This window comes from Chiloscyllium plagiosum, chromosome 9 (genome assembly GCF_004010195.1).
Source record: "Chiloscyllium plagiosum isolate BGI_BamShark_2017 chromosome 9, ASM401019v2, whole genome shotgun sequence".
NCBI lineage: Eukaryota > Metazoa > Chordata > Chondrichthyes > Orectolobiformes > Hemiscylliidae > Chiloscyllium > Chiloscyllium plagiosum.
This window is the reverse complement of record NC_057718.1, coordinates 29,528,630-29,555,176: the sequence shown is the minus strand read 5'-3', so window position 1 is coordinate 29,555,176 and position 26,547 is coordinate 29,528,630. Positions and strand designations below refer to the sequence as shown.

Sequence of the window (26,547 nt, the reverse complement as noted above, 5' to 3'; positions counted from 1 at the left end):
TCTCCATGACTCTATGACTCTATAAATTAAACATAGTTACGGTAATATAGTGTCTATTTTACTGGTCTAGAATCTAGTGATCAAGACATCAACAAGTCATGGCCTAGATTGGGAGGAGCTGAAAATGTGTTGCTGGAAAAGCGCAGAAGGCATAAGACCTTCTTCAGGGACGTCGATTCTCCTGTTCCTTAGATGCTGCCTGACCTGCTGCGCTTTTCCAGCAACACATTTTCAGCTCTGATCTCCAGCATCTGCAGCCCTCACTTTCTCTCTAGATTGGGAGGACAAAATCATTTGATTGAAACACCGTTATTTTGGTTGGGATGAACCAAGTTGTTCGACACTTTGATTGTCAGAGTATAGCTTTACTTTGTTGAAAACAAAGGAATAGGTCATATAAAACTCAGAATGATAACTAGATTGCTCTTCGAATTACTACAATACCTTTCTCGGACCATGACTGGCCACATGTATAGTGAGGCCACCTTTGTGCTCTGAAGAAACTTAGAGCAGAAAAGTTCAAACTGTTCCTGGACAGAATTCTGTCTGAAAGCAATTCCACCATTCAAGGCCATCTGAATAGTTGAAGTGCTGAATCTTAGTACGACTACGACAGAAGAGAATAAGAGGTTCTCTCTCTCTCTCTAACCTGTTTCATGTTCAAGCTCTCCTGCAAAAATTAATTCTGGGCAAGTGGGCTAAAGGAACTGTTGTAACCTCCAAAAGTCGCTCTATTTTGAAGACCTTCACTTCAGTCTAATTAAAATGTGACCGAGAAACACTAGGCTTGCACCAAAAGAGAGTGATTGAAATTGCATTTTTATTTACTATCAACATTTTTAATTTCTATTTTGTCATCTGTCTATGTTTAGTTTTTTTGTGTGTTAGTGTAAACAAGTTGCATGAGTGAGATTTCACGTTCTGGTTAACACCTGGATCAACTGTTGCGAAATAATGTAACCTTCATTTTTTTAAATTCTCAATTGTCCTTGTGTTATTCAAATTGACTTGATCTCTGTGAACTAAGAAAATACAGAACTGCATAAAGTAACTTATTTGACTTCTGGCAAATAGAAGGAAATGTTTTTTTTAAAAAAAACTACCTGTGATCACGCAATTTATTTCTGAATTTACAGATGAAACCAAATTGGGAATGTAATGGTCATTACTGAGCAGGAGAAAGTGAGCACTGCAGATGCTAGAGGTCAGAGTCAAAAAGTGTGGCACTGGAAAAGCACAGCAGCTCAGGTAGTATCTGAGGAGCAGGAGAGTCGACGCGAAGGACTTATACCTGAAATGTTGACTTTCCTGCTCCTCGGAGGCTGCCTGACCTACGGTGCTTTTCCAGCACCACACTTAATACGGAGGAGGCTGAAAATAAGTTACTAGGAAGGACCATTAATAATGTTGCAGAATGGACAAATAAGTAACAAATTTAATGCAACACAGATAAATGTGAAATAATATATTTTGGTGGGGAGAATAGGCAAGTCAGATAACTTGATGTTATGAATTTGAGGACGTGTACTGTACCTTTAAGAGAGAGTGAATGCTATTCTGAACTGAGGGGTTACCAGCACCTGTGTGTATGACTAGATGTCAGCCTCAATGTACTGGAAAATTGAGGCTGTGAAATGGATACCTGAGTTTTGGTTGCTGTTTTGACAACAATTTGAATTTAACCAATCACTTCAAATTATATCCCAGGATACTAAAACCCAATTGAGTTTGAATTTATTGTTTTGTGAACATCAAACCAATGAGACAATCCGATGTTGGGAACATAAAATTGCAGACATTTTGAAAATTGGAGACAGAGCAACTGCCATTGAGAAAGACCCAAAATATTAGGAAACACTCCCTATCAAAGGTTCCTTTTCAAATGAAATATACTCACTGTAAAAAGAAAGAAGACAATTCAGGGAAATCAGCTGGAAGTGTCAAGTCACAGAACATGACCCGGCTGTGTGGTTTTGAAATTAAGTTGATGTAATTTTAATGAGTGTCTTATTGGAACAGCATATTGTTATAGAGTTGGAAGCAGGTAATAAGCAGTTAAGAGAAAGGGGGTCTTAGAGGTGTGACAGTTGTTGAATGTTCACTTTTAGTGTTAAAAAAAAAATTGCTGTTATTTTCTTTAAATTGTTGAATTTGGGAGTGCTCTGTCACTCTTAACAGATTATGAGGCGAGGTGAGCCTTTCTGGATATTTGGTTTATTTAACAGAAGGGTTCACTGCCATTTCATAACACTTGCGCAGTGCAAGTCTATGTGGGGCATAGGGTTCGTAAATTACAAATACACCATTGACTAGAAAGTGTAACATTTGTTTGTGAGGCCCACAAAAAAAAGCAAATCAAATACCAAGTTTTTGTTCTTGCAGAAGGCTGGGTTTGTGAAGTACCGAAGTTGTGTTAAACCTGTATTGAACCTTGGTCAAAGAAACTTAGAGTACAGTGTGCAATTCTGGTTACCATGTTGTGAAAAGAATGAAAGGTAAAGTCACCATTGTACTCCTGGACAATAGGGCAGCTGTCTCAGTAGAGAGAGACAACTGGAGGTGATTTGATCTGAGGGTCACCATAGCTCAGGGAAGGGTAGAGGTTGAGAAGGAGAGTCCTTCATGGTAAACTCAACCAGTGTAGAAATTGAACCCACACTGTTGGCATTATTCTGTATTGCAAACCAGACATAGAGTGAATAAAGCTAACTAAACCAACTTGTAAAAGGAATATAAGGCACTGGAGGGGCAGGATGCACAGGAATGGATAGATATACATTTATCAGGAAATGATTGAGAAGGAGGATCTCTTTTTCTCAAAATAAAATTCTCTAGTGGTAACTTAATGAAGGTCTTAAAAATTATGAAAGGCTTGATTAAGTGGATTCCCTCTTGAGGGGGAAAAGCACAACGAGAGCCTGTCAGGACAAGACAATTACAAAGAGATCCAATGAAATATTTCAAGAAATTACTTCACCCAAAGAAACATGAGAATGTGCAACTCAGCAATATTAGGAGGGTTTTAAGCACATTACAGAAGTACTTAATGTGAAATTGGGCAAGTATATCAAAAAGAAGGGAATAGATGGTTACGGTGACCAATTTCAATGAGGAAAGGTGGGATAGGATTAGTGAAGAATTAACAGAAGAATAGACTGGTTGGACTAAATAGCTTGTTTTTGTGTTGTTGTGTTGTGATTTTGCATGTAAGAAATCATTTTTAGAAGTTCAATTTTATGATCGAGGCACAAAGTTTGTCAGTTCTATGAAAATATTTGTCAAAAGTGTTGGACGGTTTTGCTAAGTCCATCAGAATTAAGAGATTCATGTCATTGGATTTTGAAAGGAAACATAAAGTTGTCTCAATGATTCAAGAAAATAATGAAAGTTAAGAGTTATAAAGCTGAGACAGGAGTGATATTTCTTTGGGATCAAGACTGTTGGGTGGTATGAAAAAGGTTGAAACTTTGATGTTTTTGTTAATAGATCTCCAAACATTTCTGTTAATGTTGCTTGGCTTGTTTTTCTTTTTTATGTAATTAGCTTATGCTCTGTTGTTTAAGAACATCTGTAGCGTTGTGAATATGCTTTATCTACAAAAACAAATTAGGGTGTCTCAAGCTAGGTTTCATTCTAGCATCTGTCTTGTCCATTGTTAGCATTAGCTGGAATCATAATATCCAATATAATCTGATGCATTTAAGATTTTTGTTAATGTTAGATACTGAGCAGTTTGCCTGTCAGATGACAATGACACTCCTTGACTTCAGAATGTATGATTAACAATGAACGTGGAGCACTAGTACTTTCAATCTTGAATCATATTCTGAAGTGAAGTGATTATTGTAAATAATGAGTAAGGAAAAACCAGGTAACTACAGACCGGTGAGCCTGACATTGGTGGTAGACAAGTTGTTTGAGAGAATCCTGAGAGACAGGATTTACATGTATTTGAAAAAGCAAGGACTGTTCAGGGATAGTCAACATGCCTTTGTGCATGGGAAATTGTGTCTCATGAACTTGATTGAGTTTTTTGAAGTCGTAACAAAAAGGATTGATAAGGGCAGAGTGGTGGGTGTGATCTATATAGACTTCAGTAAGGTGATTGACAATGTTGCCCATGGGAGACTGGTTAGCAAGGTTAGATCACATGGAATAGAGGAAGAACTAGTTATTTGGATACAGAACTGGCTTGAAGGTAGAAGACAAAGGTAGGTGGTGGATGCTTGCTTTTCAGATTGGAGGCCTGTGAGCAGCGGTATGCCGCAAGGGTCAGTGCTAGGACCACTGCTTTTCGTGATTTATGTAAGCGATTTGGATGTGAACACAGGAGATATGGTTGGTAAGTTTGTAGATGACACCAAAGTTACAGGTGTGGTAGATAGTGAAGAAGGTTACCTCAGAGTGCAACGGGACTTTCAACAGATCGGTCAAAAAGCCGAGGAGTGGCAGATGGAGTTGAATTTAGATCCGTGAGGTGCTGTATTTTGGAACAACACATCAGTGCAGGACCTATACACTTAAGGTGCTAGGGAGTGTTGCTGAACAAAGAGACCTTGGAGTGCAGGTTCGTAGTTGCAGGTAGATAGGATAGTGAAGAAGACATTTGGTATGCTTGCCTTTATTGGTCAGTGCATTGAGTGTAGGAGTTGGGAGGTCATGTTGTGGCTGTACAATATATTGTTTAGGTCACTTTGGGAATATTGCGTTCAATTCTGGTCTCCCTGCTTTCGGAAGGATGTTGTGAAACTTGAAAGGATTCAGAAAAGACTTACAAGGATCTTACCAAGGTTGAAGGGTTTGAGGTGTACAGAGAGGCTGAATAGACTGGGGCTGTTGTCTCTGGAGCGTCGGAGGCTGAGGGGTGACCTTACAGAGGTTTGTAAAATCATGAGGGGCATGGATAGGGTCAATAGACAAGGTCTTTTCCCTGGGGTAGGGGAGTCCAAAACTAGAGGGCACAGGTTTAAGGTGAGAGGGAAAAGATATAAAAGAGACTTGAGCAACTTTTTAATGTATGTATGAAATGAGGTGCCCCAGGAAGTGGTGGAGGTTGGATGGGTATATGAATAGAAAGGGTTTAGAGAGATATGGGCCAAGTGCTCGCATATGAAACTGGATTTATTTTGGGATATCTGGTTGGACCGAAAGTTGTTTCTGTGCTGTTTATCTCTATGACTCAATGATATAAATAATTGCTGCACAAGACCTGCATCAGATTGCAGGTTTTCATAGTGGAAACAACAATGTTAGGATTTGTTTAACTATGATTAAGGTGGTTTAGTGCATGTGTATAGTACATATAATTGTAAACATTCAACAGTCCTGTCTTCCCTTGTGTGCCTTTTCTTTGATAAAAGGACAGGTAGTGTCATGAACCTCAAGTCTGAACTGTTTTGGTCATGTTTTCTTGTATTTTCATATGGCTAATTTAGGATAGACCCGTCTCGTTTGCGCATCTCTCTGTTTCAGTAAATTTATTTTGTAATTTTATTACAACCTTGATTTGATTTGCATCTTGTGTGATCTTATTTAAAGAGCATAGAACATTACAGTGCAGTACAGGCCCTTTGGTCTTCAGTGTTGCGCCGCCCTGTGGAACCGATCTGAAGCCCATCGAGCCTACACTATTCTATTGTTCATATGCCTATCCAATGACCATTTAAATACCCTGAAAGTTGGCGAGTCTACCAACTGTTGCAGGCAGTGTGTTCCATGCTCCTGCTACTCTGAGTAATACAATAACATTTTATATTTGTGTTATTTTAGCAAGATTTCAAGTATGTTTCAACAATACTGGAGTCAGATCTGACTCTTGTAAATCTTGTCTGCAGCCTGAATGGGGATTACGTAAATTCTTGCCCAAATTTTATATTGTCCAGTTTCATTGTTACCCCATTGTACATTGATGAAGTAGAGCTGGGAAGCATCTTAAGTGGATCTTTTGTTCAATCCTTCTGTATTTAGTCATTACCTATGCAAAGTGTTGAAGTTAATTTAATTGAACTGTCTGGCATATGACCATATCTTGGTACCTATTTCATTGTTGTCTTGTTACTCACAAGAAAGGTCTGTAGCATGAATTTTTTTTTCACTTGGTTGCCACCTTGTTTTTGAACTAGAAATTTAAAGATTTCATCCCCATTTTTAAACTTCACTTCATTTCTAAATTTTGTTTGATTCTCCATTGCAGTGCTGATTGAAGGTTGTGTTCTTGGATTGTGAAACTCAGTATATCCATTTGCTGTGATTCAAATGAATGTTTATGATCTCGTTCCAAGAAGAATAGTATGCCCTGGCCATTATTCTTTGTCAACATTCTTCCCTCTATCAACCATGATAAATAAATAAATAGTGAAGATTAAAATTTTCTCATTGATTGGTTCTCATGTGCAATTTGGCTAAAACCATTAGCTGCATAATAAGTGTCTGCATTTAAAAGTGATTTTTGGTATTTTGAGTACTTGAGATGTATCTGGAGGACAAGTACTCAGACAATATAAAATATGCCAGTGTACGAATGCTTCAGATATTTTGTGTTTATTCTGAACAAGTATAGTATTGAATGTTGGATATCTCCATTGTTCAGTTTTAACTGAGCTGCGTAGCATCTGTTACAATGCACAGTAGATCTCAGAATAAGGGGTTGCACATTTAAGACAGCTGAGGCATTTCTTCTCTCAGAAGGTTGTGTACCTCTGGAAGGCTATTGAGGCTGGGTCGGTAATTATAGTTGATTAGGCTGAGATATGTGGATTTTTGATCATTTAAGGGAATCCAGGCTTATAGGGAAATTGCAAGAAAGTGGAGATGAGGATTATCAGATCTGCCATGATCTCGATGAATGGTGGAATCGTTTTGATGGGCTGAATCACCTATTTCTGCTTCTACATCCTGTGTTTTATCTGTGTGGTGCTTTAACTCTTAAACTTTATTTCAGTGACATGGAAAATGCAGAGGGTATTCTAACTGTGATGGGTGGTGCAGGAATTGAGCCTGGTCCGGATACCTATGTTGCACTGCTGAATGCATATGCTGAAAAGGGAGATATTGAGAATGTGAAACAGGTAAAAACTGGGCAGCATCTGCTTTTGTTCAAGTTCAACTTAATTGCAATAGAAATTTATGTAGAAACATTACCTATTCTTGGGAATTAAGTTTTATGCAAAAATCCTGAAATTATGTGAATAGACTAAAGTTTGATTTGCTGCAACAGTTTGTTTTTATTTGTACTGTTTAGTCATTTGTCAAAAGTCATATTTTTGAAGTTGTCGCTGTTCAAAATAATAAAAACCAAACACTATTGGGGTCTTTTGAGTGTAAGCATGCTAGAATTTAGTTTATGATGCTTCTGTAACGTTGTAAACTTCTGTAAGTTTATGCAATTTCTGTCGCCAAGGGTCTTTTATTTAATTATACATTTCCATGAAAGCTTTAAAAATTGCCATTTGGTTTGTGATATGGTATAAAATTTCCATATACATTCTATAGAATGCCATTATTTATGGTTTGCTGTTTTCTCTCTCCTTGTTAGATGACATCAGGTAACAAATGATTGCAATTAAAATTAGTTTGACTGAGACTACAAAAGTAGGAGGAAGTAAAAGTTCAGATTTTCAAATTCAGCATTTCTGTTTATTTTTGAAGTGACTTTTTATAAAGAGTCCCATAAATTCAGGTTATAAATTTTATATGTAAGTAAATATATCCGTATATGCCATGGAAATAAATTTTTCAAGCTCCAAACTTATTTGCTAAATTTAAACTCTGTAAATTGCTTATTCAGATGGTACACAATTAGCAATTGGTAGGGTAAAGCTTAAAAGAACAGATTGTGACAAGTTTGGGAGAAGGAACAAGATTAAAAGGTGTTGAAAGCGAAAAAAAATTGTCTTAGCACAGCCTTAAGATATTTATGTGATTTGAATGTAAAGTCTATTTTTGTGTGCTTAATTTTTCTCTTGTTGATAGACACTGGAGAAAGTTGAAAAGACAGATGCCAGCCTGATGGACAGGGACTTGATGCAAATCATTTTCAGCCTGGCCAAGTCTGGCTATCCACAATATGTTCAGGATATTGTGGAGCGGATGAGACATGACAGGGGATATGTACCAGGCGAGTTTTACACTAGTGTTGTGGATATATATGGTTTTCAGTTGTGATTTCTCAAATCTTATTCACTTCAGGATTCTTGAAATTTGACTTAGACAGTGTAGAACATATTTAAACTGGAAAAAGCCTGCTAAGTAAAAACTAATTTTGTTTCTTTTTATATGGGTGAAAAGTACTGTATTATCCTAATTATTGTTTTTCTATTAGCATAAGCCATGGCAAATGACAAGCTCGTAAAATGTAAGTTTTTGGGCAAGTCTAAATGAATATTAGACTAAAAATCTCCTTATCCTGTACTTAAGCATTAATTGCTAAAATACCAGCTTTTTGTTATCGCAATATTCTAAGGAGTTGTGTTCCATAATTAATCTTCTAAGTATTTAGAGAGATGCAGCGAGGAAAGCTGCAAATGGTCAAAATAATATAAGTTGTTAGAATCTGATATCTCTGCTTGGATTCTTTAAGGACAGTAACCATTCTTTTGGCATGTTGAGAATGTCCATTGGTTGCTCTGCCTTCTGATTTTGGACAAACTAGAAACACAGTTATGCGTTTAATTTCATGTTATATTAAGTTCTGCTTCATTGACACAATGAATGAAACTATGGATCTTCTCGCACTCTATTTCAAGACTTTTACAGTAGTTGTGAAGGATTAAATGAGAGCACAGAATAATCTTAGAATCATATCATCGAATCTTTTTAGCGTGGAAGCAGGAAATTCAGCCCATCGAGTCCACACATAGTGTCCGAAGACCATCCCAACCAGACCCAATTCCCAATCCCTACCCCTGTAGCACTGCATTTCTCATTGCTAATCCATCCAACCTACACATCCCTGGACACTCTGGGCAACTTCAGCATTGCCAATCCATCTAACCTGCACATCTTTAGACTGTGGTAGGAAACCTGCAAAGACGAAGGGAGGATGTGCATATTCTGTGCAGACAGTTGCCTGAGTGGTGGAAGTGAACCCAGGTCTATGGCACAGTGAGGCAGCAGTGCTCACCACTGAGCCACTATGATGTCCCTGCGAGTGAATTTTTCAAACATAACACTTAATCTAGAATATATCGGCAGTTTCTCTCTTCGTTTTGAGATTATCCACAACTTAAATCATTTACATGGTTCACAAAATAAATTGTGAAATTTTAATGTTTTCATTTTTGTTCCTGTAGTTATTGGTCTATTTTAAAACATTGGTTAAGAGAAATTTTGAGAAATCCTAACATTGAACACACCATTTTCCGGTAGCAGTTTTTTTTTGTTGTAAGCTTCAATTAATGTTTATGAATCTGTTGTTGGATTACAATACTTAGTATACTTTTATGAGATCAAGCACGGTAAAACATCAAATAGTAGCTGAGCAGACTTTTCATATGTAGGCCGATCATATTTAAATGTTGATTAAGAATTATATTTCATAATTACAATCTTTTTGGTTATAGTGGAATAATTGTCACAGTTTGGCTTATTTTCTAATTTGTTGATTGTTACAGATGCAATGAATCTATGTTTGAGCTTGATTACACAAGGTTGGGAAGAAACTGCTTTCCAAGTGTTGAAAACTTTTCCTATGTTTCAGTCTGAGAACCAAAATGGCGATTCATTAGATCTTGGTAACTTTTTCATCCGGCACTGTACTAATCAAGACACGGTAAGACAAAGTAATGGATGATAGTCCCATAATAATCGGGTGTCAAATCAAAATTATTGTATGTTCAAAAAACTTGGTGATAACAGTATCAGTGAGGTGCTGTTGATCATCAGCAGAATTGTATTTAACCATAATCTGTAAATTCATAGGTCAGAATATCCCCCACTCCAGAACTGTCATTAAACAGGGTGGGCAATGCTGGCTCAGTGAAGAGTTTAGGAAGGCATACCATCTATAACTAAAAATGAAACATGAACATAGTGAAGCAATGGCACAGGCCTGTTTGCGTGCAAAACCAATAAATGATTGAGCTAAGTGATTCCTTAACCAATGGATCAGACTTAAACCCTGTGGTCCTGCCACATCCAGTTATGAATGGTGTGGACAGTTAACGTCTAAAATATACCCAATCTCATGATAGGGAGCTCAGCATAACAGTGCCAATAACTAGGCGAGAGCATTTGCAAACTTCTTCAATCAGAAATATGGAGAGGATGGTTCATCTTGGCCTCCTCCTGAGATCGTCCTGAGCAGACGCCGCCGCCGATGACGTCACTTCCGCCCCCATCGACCTCGCAACCTTCATGATCGCGGCCCAAACAACCGCCTCCGGGATCGCCGCACAGACAACCTGCTCTGCGATCGTCATGAAGACCATCGCCAACAGATTGGCGACCTCCGCGGCTACCTGAACGCTGATTTACAATATTGTGGGCAAAATGCCTCTTTAGAAAGTTCTAATCTGGGTTGATACCCCAGTGTAGTCCTGAGCAGGGGTGTGCAGTCAGAGGCGAATTGTTAAGAAAAAAGGTCGCATCTATCTGGCATGGTAGCTCAGTGGTTAGCACTGCTGTCTCACAGCACCAGGGTATTGCATTTGATTCTACCGTTGGGCGACAGTACATTCTCCCCATGTCTGTGTGGGTTTCCTCTGGGTGCTCAGGTTTCCTCCCACAATCCAAAGACATGCAGGGTACGTGAACTGGTCATGCTAAATTGTCATAATGTTCAGGTTAGGTGCATTAGTCACGGGTAAGTATAGGATAATAGGATAGGGGAATGGATCTTCAGAAGATTGGTGTGGATTTGTTGAGCTGAAGGGCCTGTTTCCACACTGTAGGGATTCTATGATTCTATCCTCTCAAGTGGAGGGAGAAGATACCATAGCACAATTTTAAAGAATAGTAAGGGAGTTAACCCTGGAGTCCTGACCAATCAACATTGCAAAAGCAGGTCACTTGGCAACTATCATATTGCTGTTTGTGGGAGCTTATTGTGCCCTGTTTCATTGGCTGAGTAAAAAAAATTTCATTGACCGTAATGAGCCTTGCTGAGGTTCATACAAATGTGACTTTCTTTCTTTATGTATTCTATTTATTCATTAACAACTTCACTGAGGGGTGGCACTACAAACAATCCATCTCTACCTTAATGATATTGTTGCATTACCTTGTAAGATTGACACCCAAATCTTCCCATCGCAGATATAAAGGTCTTTCTTGAAAACATCAAACCAGAGACGGCTGGCTTCAGTCTCAGTGCAGGGTGGGTGGCTTCCAATTGTCACCTTCATGTCTGTTTCTGATTTCAACACAAGAGGAGATCAACAACGTTCGTATTTACCAGAGACGAGTCATTGAGTTAGACACTGTGTGGCTTCACTATGGCTAGGAGAAAGTGAGGTCTGCAGATGCTGGAGATCAGAGCTGAAAATTTCATTTCCCCTCCTCCCACCTTGTCTCAGTCAAATCCATCGAACTCAGCACCGCCTTCCTAACCTGCAATCTTCTTCCCGACCTCTCCGCCCCCACCCCAGTCTGGCCTATCACCCTCACCTTGACCTCTTTCCACCTATCACATTTCCGACGCCCCTCCCCCAAGTCCCTCCTCCCTACCTTTTATCTTAGCCTGCTGGACAAACTTTCCTCATTCCTGAAGAAGGGTTTATGCCCGAAACGTCGATTCTCCTGTTCCCTGGATGCTGCCTGACCTGCTGCGCTTTTCCAGCAACACATTCCAATCCAGTGAGGGAAGTTGGAAGATTTAAGCTGCTATCTTTTTGACGAGAGCCTACTAAGTGAAGGCCTGTCTGTCCTCTAATGTAGACATAGAAGAGCCAATGGCACTATTTTTAATAAGAGTTATAGATACATAGAAAACACAGTAAGATTTCATGCACAGAAGGTAGTCGTCTGGCACATTATGTCCATACCAGTCGATGAATACCTCGTCACACTAATCCCACTCTCCAAATTTTGATTCCTAAACCCATTGACTGTTCCACCGCATGTTTTAATGTGATTATGGTTTTTGCCTGTATTACCCTTTGAACTCGTGGGTTCCAGAACCTCACCACTGATGAGAAAGTTGTTCCAGGTGTCATAGTCAATATTTTTTCAATAATTAGTACAGCATTTCTTTTTGTGGGAGCTTGCTACATGTAAATTGCCTGCTATGTGTCAACACTGACTGTACTTCCAAAGTACTTTATTGGCTGTAAAGCATTTTGGATCTTTCTGTGGCCATAACAGTTACTATATAAATGCAATTTAATTTTAATAACTCAATAGTTACTCATAGAAATCTAATGTTATATCACTGGGATGCTTTTTTGCCATTATTATGGCAATAATGTTTTTTTCAAATTTAAAAAAAAGTTATGATATTTCAGCTACTTTAATCCCATGTGTATCACTGATGATTTGTATTTACTCTGTGGAAATTTTAATTGAGTAGAAGATTTTACTGCATTTTACTTTCTGATTTGCTGTTTGAGAATACTTCAGTGTAATTGGCTGCCAACTCCCTGCGGTGATATCACTGTTACTGTATGCCTAGTGTTTGTCTTGATCTTGCACATATCAAGAAAGGGAAACTTCATGCCTCAGAGATCACTAGATAGCAGAAAATCCCTTTAATACTTCAAAGTACTCTTTTGGTATGATCCTAGATATTGAATATTGTTAGATATTATTACTGGAGCGAATCATAGATTTACATTTAAATAGTTCCCATTTCTGTCTTTGTTCACTCCTTTCCTCAGCAATATTTTGTGTTTGATTTTGTCTACTTTCTGTGGTTTTATTTACCCTAATGAAGAAGAGCATATCTTCTCAACATCACAACTATTGATCTCACCCTGCTTGGCTGTTGTATGGAACCCCCTACGTGTTAACCCCTTAAAGCCAAATACATAACAATATTGTCAAATTTGATGGAATTTTAATGCATTTACTTTAGGGGAAATTTGGCATGTTAATATGCTGCAGTTTTTCTTATCTGCGATGTTTTGTGTTATGTTGCTGAAAATATTACTGATGAAATACTTAGCAGTTGTAGTAAAATCATGCGTATACTTAGGATGAAGAAGATTATGAGTACCACATATGCTTGGTCCAGTTCTTGTTGGATTCATTTGGATATCAAAGTTGAAACTTTATTGCTGGAACAGCACAGCAGGTCAGGCAGCATCCAGGGAACAGGAGATTCGACGTTTCGGGCACAGGCCCTTCTTCAGGAATGAGCAGAGAGTGTTCAGCAGGAGAAGATAAAAGGTAGGGAGGAGGGACTTGGAGGAGGGGAGTTGGAAGTGGAGGAGATGCGGTGGAGGGCACCGTCGACCACGTCGCCTTCCTGACCTGCAGTCTTCTTGTTGACCTCTCCGCCTCCATCCTACTCCTTTCTATCACCCTCACCTTGACCTCTTTCCACCTATCACATTTCCAATGCCCCTCCTCCAAGTCCCTCCTCCCTACCTTTTATCTTCTCCTGCTGAACACTCTCTGCTCATTCCTGAAGAAGGGCCTGTGCCCGAAACGTCGAATCTCCTGTTCCCTGGATGCTGCCTGACCTGCTGTGCTGTTCCAGCAATAAAGTTTCAACTTTGATCTCCAGCATCTGCAGACCTCACTTTCTCCTCCTCCTGAGATCCTCAATATCACAAATGCCAGCCTTCAATCAATTGGATTCACTCCATGTGATTTTAAGAAACAGCTGAAGGCATTGGATACTGCAGATACTGCAGGCATTGATACTTGATTTGCATTCTGTCCAAGGTACTCTGCTTCTGTCTTCATGACAGTTTTTGTTCAAACATGGACAAAAGATTTGGATGTAGGTTTGCTCGCTGAGCTGGAAGGTTTGTTTTCAGACATTTCATCACGATGCGAGGTAACATTATCAGTGTGCCTCCAGATGAAGCACTGGTGGTATGGCTTGCTTTTTATTTGTGTTTCGGTTTTCTTGGGTTGGTGATGTCATTTCCTGCAGTGATATAATTTCCTGTTCTTTTTCTCAGGGTGATATTTTGGTTCTATTAGTATGGATTGCCATTTTCTTTAAGGAAGTAATTAATTTGTTTTTTTTATTCTCTTCTAGACAATAGACAAGCTCTGTCACTTCTGTGAGGGACTAATAGAGGCCAATTTGCATTCAGCTCCTTTCCACTTTGCTCTTTACTGTGCACTGGATGCCAAAAAATCTGGTTTGTATTATATGAGAAATTTGAAGATTGAAGGATATTGATTAATAATTAGCTTTACAAAAACAAATTATTATGTTACGTGTGTCATGCGTGAAACATGGCTGAGGACTATCTTAATTAAGCTCGAACTACAATTTGAATTTTACTTCCACAAATTCAATTTGTATAGAAGAAAGCACTAAGACTGGCTGTATAGTGTACTTGATATGAAAAAGATTTAGGTCAGCAGACAATTATTTCTGTTCCATAGAGAGCTTCTCTTCATCCAGTAAACTGCAGGACTGACTTCTGCAAAACTAATAGCATTTCTTTTCACTTAACTTTGCCTTTGATGTAACTGACCAGAGATGTCTGCAGTGTAAAAACCCAGATTAGTGGACCTCTGAGAACAAAGGTGTCGGTTGAGCCATTTAAATGCAGATTTGTATGCATGTCAGTGCAACCCAAGCAGCATTAGTAACTGTACTAAGTGGAACCATTCCTCTTTTCATTAGAGAGGGCTATGGCGGAGTGGTATTATTGCTAACTATTATTCCAGAAACTCGGGTGATGGCGCCCAGATTTGGTAAGGCTGAAGCATTCAGCCAGGAGTGCCGAGTGGGTGATCCATCACTGCATCCTCCACAGCTCCCCAGCATCACAAGTGCCAGTCTTCAGCCAATTTGATTCACTCCACGTGACATCAAAAAACAGTTGGAGGCTTGATACTGCAAAAGCTATGGACTTTGATGACATTCAGGCAGCAGGACTGAAGATGTATCCAGAACTTGCTGAATACCTAGTCAAACTGTTGCAGTATAGCTGCAGTACTAGCATTTACCCAATAATATGGAAAATTGCCAAGGTCTTGCATAGAAAAAGCAGAACAAATCCAACCCAGCCAGTTACTACCCCATCTGTCTACTCTTGATTGTCAGTAAAGTGATGGAAGGTGTCATCAACGGTGCCATCAAGCAGCACCAATTTGCTCATTTCACTGTCCTCCAGTTTGGGTTCTGCCAGGGCCACTTTGCTGCAGACCTCACTACAGATTTGGTTCAAATGTCGTCAAAAGAGCTGAATTCCAGACCTTGGGTGGGAATGACAGCTCCTGACATCAAGGCTGCATTTGACTGAGTGTGGTCTCAAGAATCTCAAACTCATTGGGTATGGGTGGATGGGGTTATGGGGCTGGAGACAACTCTTGAATGATTGGAATTATGCATGGCACATAGGAAGATAATTATGGTTGATGGAGGTTAAGCTGTAGGATGCCAATGCAGGAGTTACTCAAGGTAGTGTCCTGGGCCCAACCATCTTTAGCTACTACATCAATGGCCTTCACTCCATTGGGGACATTCACCAATGATTGCACAATCTCGAACGTCATTCCCAGCTCCTCAGATACTGAAATAATTCAAGTCCAAGTGCACGAAGGCCTGGACGTTATTCAGGCTTGTGCTGAAAAGTGGCAAGCCATGTTCAAGTCATACAAACGCCAAGCAATGACTACCTCCAATAAGAGGCTCTTCCACTGCGACCCATTGACGTTCAATGGTGTTACTATCACTGAATGGCCATTATCAACATCCTGGGAGCTATCATTGACCATAAACTAAACTGACTGCAAGTGTTGCTGTAAATAACTCACCTGACTTCCCAAAGTCTGTGCAGCAGTTACAACACAAATCAGGAGTGTGATGGAATGCTCTCCATTTGCCTGAACGAACACAGCTCCAACAAGACTTGAGAAGCTTAACACCATCCAAGACAAAACAGCCCGCTTGATTTGCATTGCATCCATAACTATTCAGTCACTCTACCATCAATGCTCAGGAGCAGCAGTGTGTACTATTCACAAGATGCATTGCAGAAATTTGCCAAAACTCAGTCCACTACACCTTCCAAACCTGTTTCCTCTGCAATCTTGAAGATCAAGGGCAGCAGATATGTGGGAACACCACCACCTGCAAATGTACCTCTGAGCCATCTTGACTTGGAAATTTATTATCATTTCTTCAGTTTTGGTGGAACAAAATCCCTCAATTCCTTCTCTAATGGCATCATTGGTCTAATCTACAACAAATGGGCTGTCGTGATTAAGAAGGCAGCTTACTAGCACCCTCTCAAGGACAACTAGGTTTGGGCAAGAAAAACCGGCCCAGCCAACGATTCCCATGAGTGAATTTTAAAATATAACTCACATCCTAAACTCATGGAAGGGGCAAAAAATATTTTGTTTGTAGAATTCGTATTTTCAAAGTCATTTCAGAAGATAATTTTCAGCATTTTTTTGTGAATTAGAGATGACAAGTACAAAAAACACTGCATCAAATAAAATAATATTTTATACATGTCACTTGTTCATAACTGTACAAATAAAATTGTAATTAATAAAAAGAAAATTAATTACATGTCGCACTTTAAGAGTCTCACAGCATGGAAACAAACCCTTCAGTCCAACTCGTCCATGATGACTGGACATTCCAATTGAACTTAGCCCAATTTGACAGCATTTGACCCATGTCCCTCTAAGCCCTTCCTATTCATGTACCCATTCAGATGCCTTTTAAATGTTATTGTATGTGTCTCTTCCACTTTCTCTGGCAGCTTGTTCCATATGTGTACCACCCTCTGCATGAAAAAGTTACCCCTCAGCTCCTTTTCAAATCTTTTCCCTTGCCTTGAACCTTTACTCTCTCGTCTTGGGACTCCCACCACTCACCCACCCGAGGGAAAAAGACCTTGGATGTTCACCATATCTGTACCTGTTATGATTTTATAAGCTTCTATAAGGTCACCCTCAGCCTTTGCTCTGGGGACAAAAGCCCCAGCCTAATCAGTATCTCCCTATCGCTCAAACACTCCAGTCCTGGCAACATGCTTGTAAATCTTTGCTGCACACTCTCAAGTTTAACAACATCCTGTAGAAGACCAATCAGAACTGTATGCATATGAAAACACTTGGAGTTTAGTTTGTATTTTGTTGTCAAATATCATGGGAATCGGACAACTTTTTGCTATTCTCGTATCTTTCTGTTCAGTATTTCTGATGATAAAATTTTAAAAAAATATTTCTAGAAATGTCAATTGAGCTCATGAAGATCATGCAGAAGAAAGGTTTATCTGTTCGGCCCCATTATTTTTGGCCTCTGCTCGCCCAGCATCAGAAAGGAAAAAACACACAAGGTTGGTGATATTTGAAACTTTCTCGTTTGCTGATTATTTTCAATAAGACAAAATGTTTGTTGTATGATTCATGAATAAGCTAAATGAGTAATGTAAGTTAGCTAAGAGAACTTCAGCATGATCATGCAGAAGGTGTTCTGATCCGAAATGTGAAGGACAGTTTCGCAGAAGTATTTTAACATTTAAACAGCATTAATTTGAAATCTAATCTTGAATCCTAAGCCCATTCCAATTCACGAAGGAACTTCTATGTCTAATGTCTGTCTGAATTTGTTTTGTAAATAAGTTTTTATTTTTAAGAAGAATTCTGATCCCATATGGGACATAATCATTCAATAATAATTATAATTAATGAGTGGTTATGTTTTGACTGGTGGATTTCTCTTGTCTGATTCTCATCTGGACATTTCAGGCTGTAGCTTTTTAAGATAGCTGTCAAGTTTTAATGAAAGATATATAATTTTCAATTAGTTGATCTTCGGTGAAGGTTTAGAATTTTAAGATAAATAGAGGACACTTTTAAAATATTGATCCTTAGTTTCAGATAATCCTGCAAGAGAAAAACGTCTCTCCTGATCTCCTGTGTTAAGATCTCTTAGGATACGTTTCAATCAAGTCATCTCTTAGTCTATTAAACTCTGGTATATGCAAGCCAAACCTGGTCAGCCCTTTCTGATTGATTGAGCAACTTGCCCATTTCAGGTTTTAGTCTGGTAAATCATCTCTGAATTGATTCCAAAACATTATATTTTTCTTGAACCAAGGTGACCAATACTGTGTATGGTACTCCAGACGTGGTCTTACCAGTGCTCAGTTCAACTGAAACATAGCCTCCCTACCTTTGTATTCAACTCTCATTGCAATAAATGATAGTATTTCAATTGCTTTTCTCAATTAATTAATTAATTAATTAATTAATTTTTGAGATAGGAATCCCTACAGTGTGGAAACAGGCCCCTCAGTCTAACAAGTCCACACATTATTGCTGAACCTGCATTCTAACACGGCACCTTTTGTATCTCTAAGCTGTACCCTGATAGTTTTTCGATTTTTCCTGCCAAACTGGACAACCTCAGGTTTTCTGACATATATTCCACTGATCAGATCCTTGCCTACTCACTTAATCTATATCCCTGTGATGACTTTATATTTCCTGCTTTTTGTGGTTCTGAGTTAAAGTACTATGAGAATCTGGGAATTCTTTTTTTTAAGGTCAATAAAATTTTGAAACATGTTTTTAACAATGCATTAGTTGGTAGTCGCATGTCTTGACAAATGTTTGTTACTGGAAACTACTTGTCTGGATTTGTCACTGTAAGCTTTCAGTGTCGACTTAAATATTATTTGGAGTGGTTGGTAAACAGCCTGTTGAAGGTTAAAATGTTTAGGAGTTTGGTTTCTGAAAAAATCTTGTTGTCAGTCCACAATGAAACCCGATTGTCCCCTTAAAATATCTGGAAGAATTTTCACTACTGTGTTTCCTAAGAAAGCGATGTTTTCAGAGATCCCAGAGACAAATGTGTATGCTTGGCAATGCTAGAACATTTACACGTGCCAGAACAGCAGATTGATAGTCTCCTGAACATTCCATACCTTTCTGCCTTCAAGAACTAACCATTACTGTCCATTTCTTTTTCCAAAGGTGAATCTCTGCAGACGGAGCAACTTTTTTTTTCCACTTAGTATGGAATTGGAGTTAGATTTTATTGTCATGTGTACTCAAGTACAGGCATACAGTGAAAGGTGTACCAAGTCTCTCTTCTCCACTGTCATCTTAAAATAGAAAATACAAAACCAGAATTTAAAATAACAAGAGAAGTAAAAGAAATAGAGCCCAACGAAAAATCTTCAAATCTTCAAGCCCTTATCCAAATGAAAATCAAAAAGTCAAGATTTTGAAATCTTGTCTTCCTGGGCATGGCCGTGGTCTGGAATTTCTGTCAGCCTCCTCTTGGGACATGCTCCACACTGGCCTTTGCTGATGCCACCGATCGCTAAAACGAGCCATCTCAATTGCTGCTGCTGCCGCCACACATGCTCAGAAGACTGGGCCTGTACACTCCCTGCCATAGATGCTGAAAAAGGCTTTTAAAGAGAGAAAAGAAAATGACCAGAATTTTTGTGTTTGTGCATGTGATTGTTTTGTGGTACTTTGGAAGGGTAGATAATGTATATTTCAAACAGCGTGCAATTCTGATCTCCTTCCTATTGGAAGGATGTTGTGAAACTTGAAAGGGTTCAGAAAAGATTTACAAGGTTGTTGCCAGCGCTGGGATGACTTGAGCTATAGGGAGAGACTGAATAGGCTGGGGCTGTTTTCCCTGGACCGTCAGAGACTGAGGGGTGACCTTATAAAATCATGACTGGCATGGATAGGATAAATAGACAAGGTTGTTTCCCTGGGGGGAGGAAGTCCAGAACTAGAGGGCATAGGTTTAGGGTGAGAGGGGAAAGATATAAAAGGAACCCAAGAGGCACCAAGGGAATAAGCTGCCAGAGCAAGTGGTGGAGGCTGGTACAATTCCAACATTTAAAAGGCACCTGGATGAGTATATGAGTAAGAAGTGTTTAGAAAGATATGGGCATAGTGCTTGCAACTGGGACTAGATTAGATTGGGATATTTGGAACAAGTTGTACCAAAGGGTCTGTTTCCATGCTGTAAATCTCTATGACTCTAAGTCTCCTGTTTCTAATCAATAATTTTGATCTTAATTAAAGCATCTTGATTGTCTTTAGTATAAACCTAATATAGAGAAGATATCTCTGGCTAAATCAGTAACTGGATATAGCATTTAAATTTATGTTGTGGTCAGTGAAGTAGTCGAACTAAAGAGAGTTACAATGAACTTCTCCACCCAGTGTTATAATATCCCCACAAAACAAAGGGAGTTGAAATCACATTATCAGCCTTTTTAAATTTTATCCAGTTGTTAACTATTTTGGCCAGCACATCTGACTTACCTTTTTTGAGTTGGTACCTTGAATGAATGTCTATTTGCTGTCAGCCATGTAAAAGTTCTTTAAAGACTGTCCACTGCCTACATACACTCATGCCATTTAATATAATTTCACTTGTGCCTCATGTTAACAAAATTTTCCTAATTAAAATTTAACTCTGCTTCAGATTGAACTACCTCACTTTCAGGTTTGATGTAAAATTCCATCATTGTAGTCTTTCATCCTTGAAGACTGTATTGCAGTAAGATCAGTAACTAGCCTATTTTCATTACATAATTCTACATCCAAAACAGCCTGACCTGTTGTTGACTCTTCAATATGCTGAGAGATCGTGAGGACTGCGGATGCTGGAGAGTCAGAGTCCAGCTCCGCACTTTGCTGACTCTTTAACATGCTGTTCTTGGAACCCATTCTTAATATTTTCCAGAAGCTCGTTTCTACAGCTTTAACATGCATTTGGTTCACCCAGTTTCTCTGCAGATTGAAGTCATCCATGGTACTGTGTGTATATGGTACAAGATTCTCTCATTTCTTGAATTTATCCCAAGACCCACACGACCACCATTATTTGGTATATAAATAACTTCAATGAACCACTGTTGCCCCTCGTAATTTCATGGTACTATCCAAACAGTTACCACAAGTTGTTCACATGATCTGCAATTCTCCCTTAAAAAGGTACTGGTCCCATCTCACATTAGGAGAAAGTGAGGTCTGCAGATGCTGGAGATCAGAGATGGAAATGTGTTGCTGGAAAAGCGCAGCAGGTCAGGCAGCATCTAGGGAACAGGAGAATCGACGTTTCGGGCATTAGCCCTTCTTCAGGAATGAGGAAAGTTGGTCCAGCAGGCTAAGATAAAAGATAGGGAGGAGGGACTTGGGGGAGGGGCGTCGGAAATGTGATAGGTGGAAAGAGGACAAGGTGAGGGTGATAGGTCAGACTGGGGGGGGGGCGGAGAGGTCGGGAAGAAGATTGCAGGTTAGGAAGGCGGTGCTGAATTCGATGGATTTGACGGAGACAAGGGGGGGGGAGGGGAAATGAGGAAACTAGTGAAATCCGAGTTCATCCCTTGTGGTTGGAGGGTTCCTAGCCGGAAGATGACATCCCTTGTGGTTGGAGGGTTATCATCTATTGCATCCTTTGCACCCAATGTGGCCTCCTCTATATTAGGGAGACAGGCCGCCTACTTGCGGAGCGTTTCAGAGAACACCTCTGGGACACCCGGACCAACCAACCCAACCACCCTGTAGCACAACATTTCAATTCCCCCTCCCACTCCACCAAGAATATACAGGTCTTTGGACTCCTCCATCGTCAGACCACAACAAAACGACGGTTGGAGGAAGAACGCCTCATCTTCCGGCTAGGAACCCTCCAACCACAAGGGATGAACTCGGATTTCACCAGTTTCCTCATTTCCCCTCCCCCCAGCCTGTCTCAGTCAAATCCATCAAATTCAGCACCGCCTTCCTAACCTGCAATCTTCTTCCCGACCTCTCTGCCCCCACCCCAGTCTGACCTATCACCCTCACCTTGACCTCTTTCCACCTATCACATTTCCGACACCCCTCCTCCCTATCTTTTATCTTAGCCTGCTGGACCAACTTTCCTCATTCCTGAAGAAGGGCTAATGGCCGAAACGTCGATTCTCCTGTTCCCTAGATGCTGCCTGACCTGCTGCGCTTTTCCAGCAACACATTTCCATCCCATCTCACATTATCCATGCAACTCCACCTCCTTTTCCTTCTTGTCTGTCCTTCCTCAGCATCAAATATCCTTGAATATTCTGTTCACAGTCTTGGTCACTGTACAGCCGTGCTTCTTTCATGGCAATTATAATCATATACTTTCATTTGTGCTTTTAGATTATTTATCTTGTTGTGAATGTCACACATGTTCAGATGGTTTGCCCTTAACTTTGTCTTCATGGCATCATCCTACGTTTGTGGCACACAAGATGCTCGCCTTTGTTTCTTCTGTCTTCTAGTCTCCCTTGCAGCTCTTCTACTTTTACCAGTTCAATTCCCTGCCAGTTTGGGAGAGCAGGAATACGAATTTAAATTTAGAGCCATGACCTTATTGAACGACGAAGAGGGCTTGATAGACTGAATGGCCAACCCCCTGCTCCTTGTTTGTATTGGTTATTGTTAAGGGGCCATAACTAGTTACTGACCAGGTAGGGTGCAAATCCACTTTTCTTGCCAAAAATATTTATCACACTTTGTGTCAAGTTTATTTTGTGCCTTAAGATGGTTTACTCAACAGCACATACTTCACGGGAGACTGCATCGGTAATGATCAAATAACTTCTCCCAGATTTTGATGGAATTTTTCTCATTCCTCCCTGTGTTTTCATAATTCTATATTCCTTATCCTTGTATTGACTGTCACGACTTAGTGAATTAAGATATCATTCTAATCAATCTTTTTTAACTTACTGTTGAAGTACAATGTAGAGGTTTTGGAGAGGTATTGGAATTGAAGAGGTATTGAAATTATTACAGAATGTGAAGATAGACAAGTCCCCTGGGCCAGGTGGGATCTATCCTAGGATCCTCTTGGAAGCAAGGAAAGAGATTGCCGAGCCTTTGGCATTGATCTTCAAATCATCATTGTCTGCAGGAATAGTGCCTGAGGACTGGAGGATAGCAAATGTGGTTCCCCTGTTCAAAAAGGGTAGTAGAGACAACCCTGGTAATTACAGACCAGTGAGTCTCACTTCAGTTGTTGGTAAAGTGTTGGAAAAGGTTATAAAAGATAGGATTTGTAGCCATCTAGTAAAGAATAATCTGACCAGGGACAGTCAACACGATTTTGTGAAGGGTAGGTTGTGCCTAACGAATCTTATTGACTTTTTTGACAAAGTGACCAAACGGGTAGATGAGAGTAAATCAGTTGATGTGGTGTATATGGATTTCAGCAAGGTGTTCGATAAGGATCCCCACAGTAGGCTATTATACAAAATGCGGAGGAATGGGATTGTGGGAGACATAGCAGTTTGGATAAGTAATTGGCTTACTGAAAGAAAACAGAGTTGTAGTTGATGGAACATGTTCATCTTGGTGTCCAGTTACTAGCGGCGTACCACAAGGGTCAGTGTTAGGTCCACTGCTGTTCGTCATTTTTATAAATGACCTGGATGAGGGCATAGAAGGGTGGGTTAGCAAATTTGCGGACGATACTAAGGTAGGTGGAGTTGTGGATAGTGAGGAAGGATGTAGTAGGCTGCAGAGACATAGATAGGATGCAGAACTGGGCTGAGAGGTGGCAAATGGAGTTTAATGTGGACAAGTGTGAGGTGATACACTTTGGACGGAGTAATCGGAATGCGGAGTACTGGGCTAATGGTAGGATTCTAGGGAGTGTGGATGAGCAGAGGGATCTCTGTGCCCATGTGCACAGATCCCTGAAAGTTGCCACCCAGATGGACAGGGTTGTTAATAAGGCATAGAGTGCTTTGGCCTTTATTAATAGAGGGATTGAGTTCCAGAACCAGGAGGTTATGCTGCAGCTGTACAAAGCTCTGGTGTGGCCACACTTGGAGTATTGTGTACAGTTCTGGTCACCGCATTATAAGAAGGATGTTGAAGCTTTGGCGAGGGTGCAGAGGAGATTTATTAGGATGTTGCCTGTTATGGAGGGAATGTCTTACGTGGAAAGGCTGAAGGCCTTGAGGCTGTTCTCATTAGAGGGAAGAAGGTTGAGAGGTGACTTAATAGAGACGTACAAGATAATCAGAGGGTTAGATAGGGTGGACAGGGAGAGCCTTTTTCCAAGCATGGGGAAGGCAAACACGAGGGGACACAGCTTTAAAGTGAGGGGAGGTAGGAATAAGACAGATGTCAGAGGTAGTTTCCTTACTCAGAGTAGTAAGGGTATGGAATGCTTTGCCTGCAATGGTAGTAGATTCGCCATGTTTAAGTGCATTTAAGTCTTCATTGGACAGGCATATGGATGTAAATGGGATAGTGTAGATCGATGGGCTTCAGATTAGTATGACAGGGCGGCGCAACTTCGAGGGCCGAAGGGCCTGTACTGCGCTGTAATGTTCTATGTAATGTATCTCATGTTGTACACTTGAAGGAATCCTCTATATTGACATTTGTCACAGGACTATAACTCTTTTTGTAAATGTATAATTTCTTTGGTTTCATCTTTAACTTTGACCTGTTCTTCCCAATTCTCTTTGTCATTTCAAGGCCCTTGCTCTGCACAATTTCCTGCATAATGATACTCCAGTTCACACCAGAAGCACACATTAACTGTTCTTTAGGCATTCCTTGGATTCATTCAGACATTACTTCTTTCAAATTCTGTATTCTGCAGTAATAGCCAAACCTACTAAAAATGTGTTCATCCTCATTTTGTTGTTGTTAATCCTTCCACTGAATTGACACCTGTTTCTGTTTCTGGATTATTTCCAAATCATGTAATCATTCGATCTTCTGTTCTTTGTGTCATTGTGCAAAATCTTGTATTAGATGCGAACTGAACAAAATGATTGTTCCCTCTGAATGCTTCAAAGGCAGCAGATATCCAATCCATTCGGACCTCAATTGCCAAGAACCAGCATGCACATGAACTAGTTGTTTGTCGATATCAGACCACCTTTATTATAATCCAGTAATTTTAAATGCTCGTATAGATTGCAGAATTCCAAATTTGAATTTGATCAATTTTTTCATAACAAATAAATGATTGCAATTGTGCTCAACTGACATAATGTTCTCTTCCTTTGCTATAAATACTGACAAGCAGTCACCATTTAGCGTTTCCACCATTCTTTATTTTAATTGATGAAATTATTCTCATGCATATTTGAGGAACCCATATTTACTTCTGACCACCAGTTCCCTAATGTGACTGTAAGTCATCTTCAGGTGCTTTAATATTTCTTAGAAAATTGTATTTCATAGCAATTCAATGTCACTCATACATTCAAGGAAGGATTTTTTGGTAACATTGTCTTGTGAAACTAAATTATCTTGGGGTTCAACATCTTTATGAACTTATATCTTTTTGAAAAATGTCAATTTTATATTTCAGTTGTAAAATACAGATTTAGCCAATTTTGACTTTATTTTGTCATCCACATTTTATGTCTGTTCAGAGACTGTAAAGCTCAAAAGTAAATATTATGAAGTGTATCGCATGTCTCAGCCTAGACACTGTACATCAGACAAAGAAAATATGAAAGCTTGTTGCTTCCAGCTCTTTGTTATTTAATTTAACTGTCATTTCTTCCCATACCTGCTTTTCACCACTGTTAGTTGAAGGCACATCTGTTCCAATGCTTGTCAGAATTATAAAATGTGAAAAAAAGAAGCAGCACTTAGCCTTGAACATTTGATAAATCATTTTTTTTGAAAATACTCATCACGAAATATATTAAATGGGAAGTAATAGCTTACAAAGAATCAGAAAAAATGTTGGTCTCTGCTGTTCAAACTACTAGATGTTCAACCAAAATTCTGCTTTTTAAATAACATTTTTATTATTATTGTGACAACAGCCAAGAACAAAACCGCCTGTCATGGATAGATATTTGACCAGAGATGGAAGTGTCAGTTAAGTAGAGTAGAGCTGGAAGCAATGAATGTTAAATGTTGTCTTCAGGTTGATGTGTAGAATCTGTTTACCAATGCGATGCATTTGGAAAAATGGTATTTAAACCAATATCGGCATTGCTATCTTGACTTGTTGCATTGATCATGTGCAATGTTTCCTCACCAACCTGCTGATTTGTATCCCACTGACAATCTTTAGAATCCCACTTATTTGGGAATCAATATATTTGCATCTGATTATAGTTTCATGAACTGCATTTTTATAATGAACTGATTTTAATATTTCCAAACTTTGGGGTTATTTTGCAGCAAGTTGTCACTGGTTTATTATTCTTTTGTGTAATATGATAATGGTCATTGATGAAGCAGCTGAAATCTTTTAGGCTGCATGTTACATTTAACGTAGTCAAGAAAACGCAGAAAAACCTTTTTGAAAATTTATTTTGCTTTTTAAAACTTCGTTGTTTGCTCCAAGAATATCATTCTAGTTGAGTCTGGTGGTCTACCTCAATATGTTCTTGCACCTTGGTCTTCCAAATTAAGTCTTCGCTTTGGAGAGTGCCCAAGTTCTGAGGTGTTGAATTGGGGGCAGTTCACCTG

General features: G+C 39.4%; 1 protein-coding gene across 1 annotated transcript in view; it reads left to right on the top strand.

Moving 5' to 3' along the window:
• The window catches only part of lrpprc (leucine-rich pentatricopeptide repeat containing), a 143,150-nt gene that overhangs the window by 31,701 nt on the left and 84,902 nt on the right, over positions 1 to 26,547 (top strand). Inside the window, exons 7-11 of the mRNA XM_043695628.1 lie at positions 6,941 to 7,067; positions 7,972 to 8,116; positions 9,612 to 9,769; positions 14,147 to 14,252; positions 17,313 to 17,420. Of these exons, the coding sequence (XP_043551563.1) occupies positions 6,941 to 7,067; positions 7,972 to 8,116; positions 9,612 to 9,769; positions 14,147 to 14,252; positions 17,313 to 17,420 (644 nt within the window). The remainder of the gene's footprint in view (positions 1 to 6,940; positions 7,068 to 7,971; positions 8,117 to 9,611; positions 9,770 to 14,146; positions 14,253 to 17,312; positions 17,421 to 26,547) is intronic.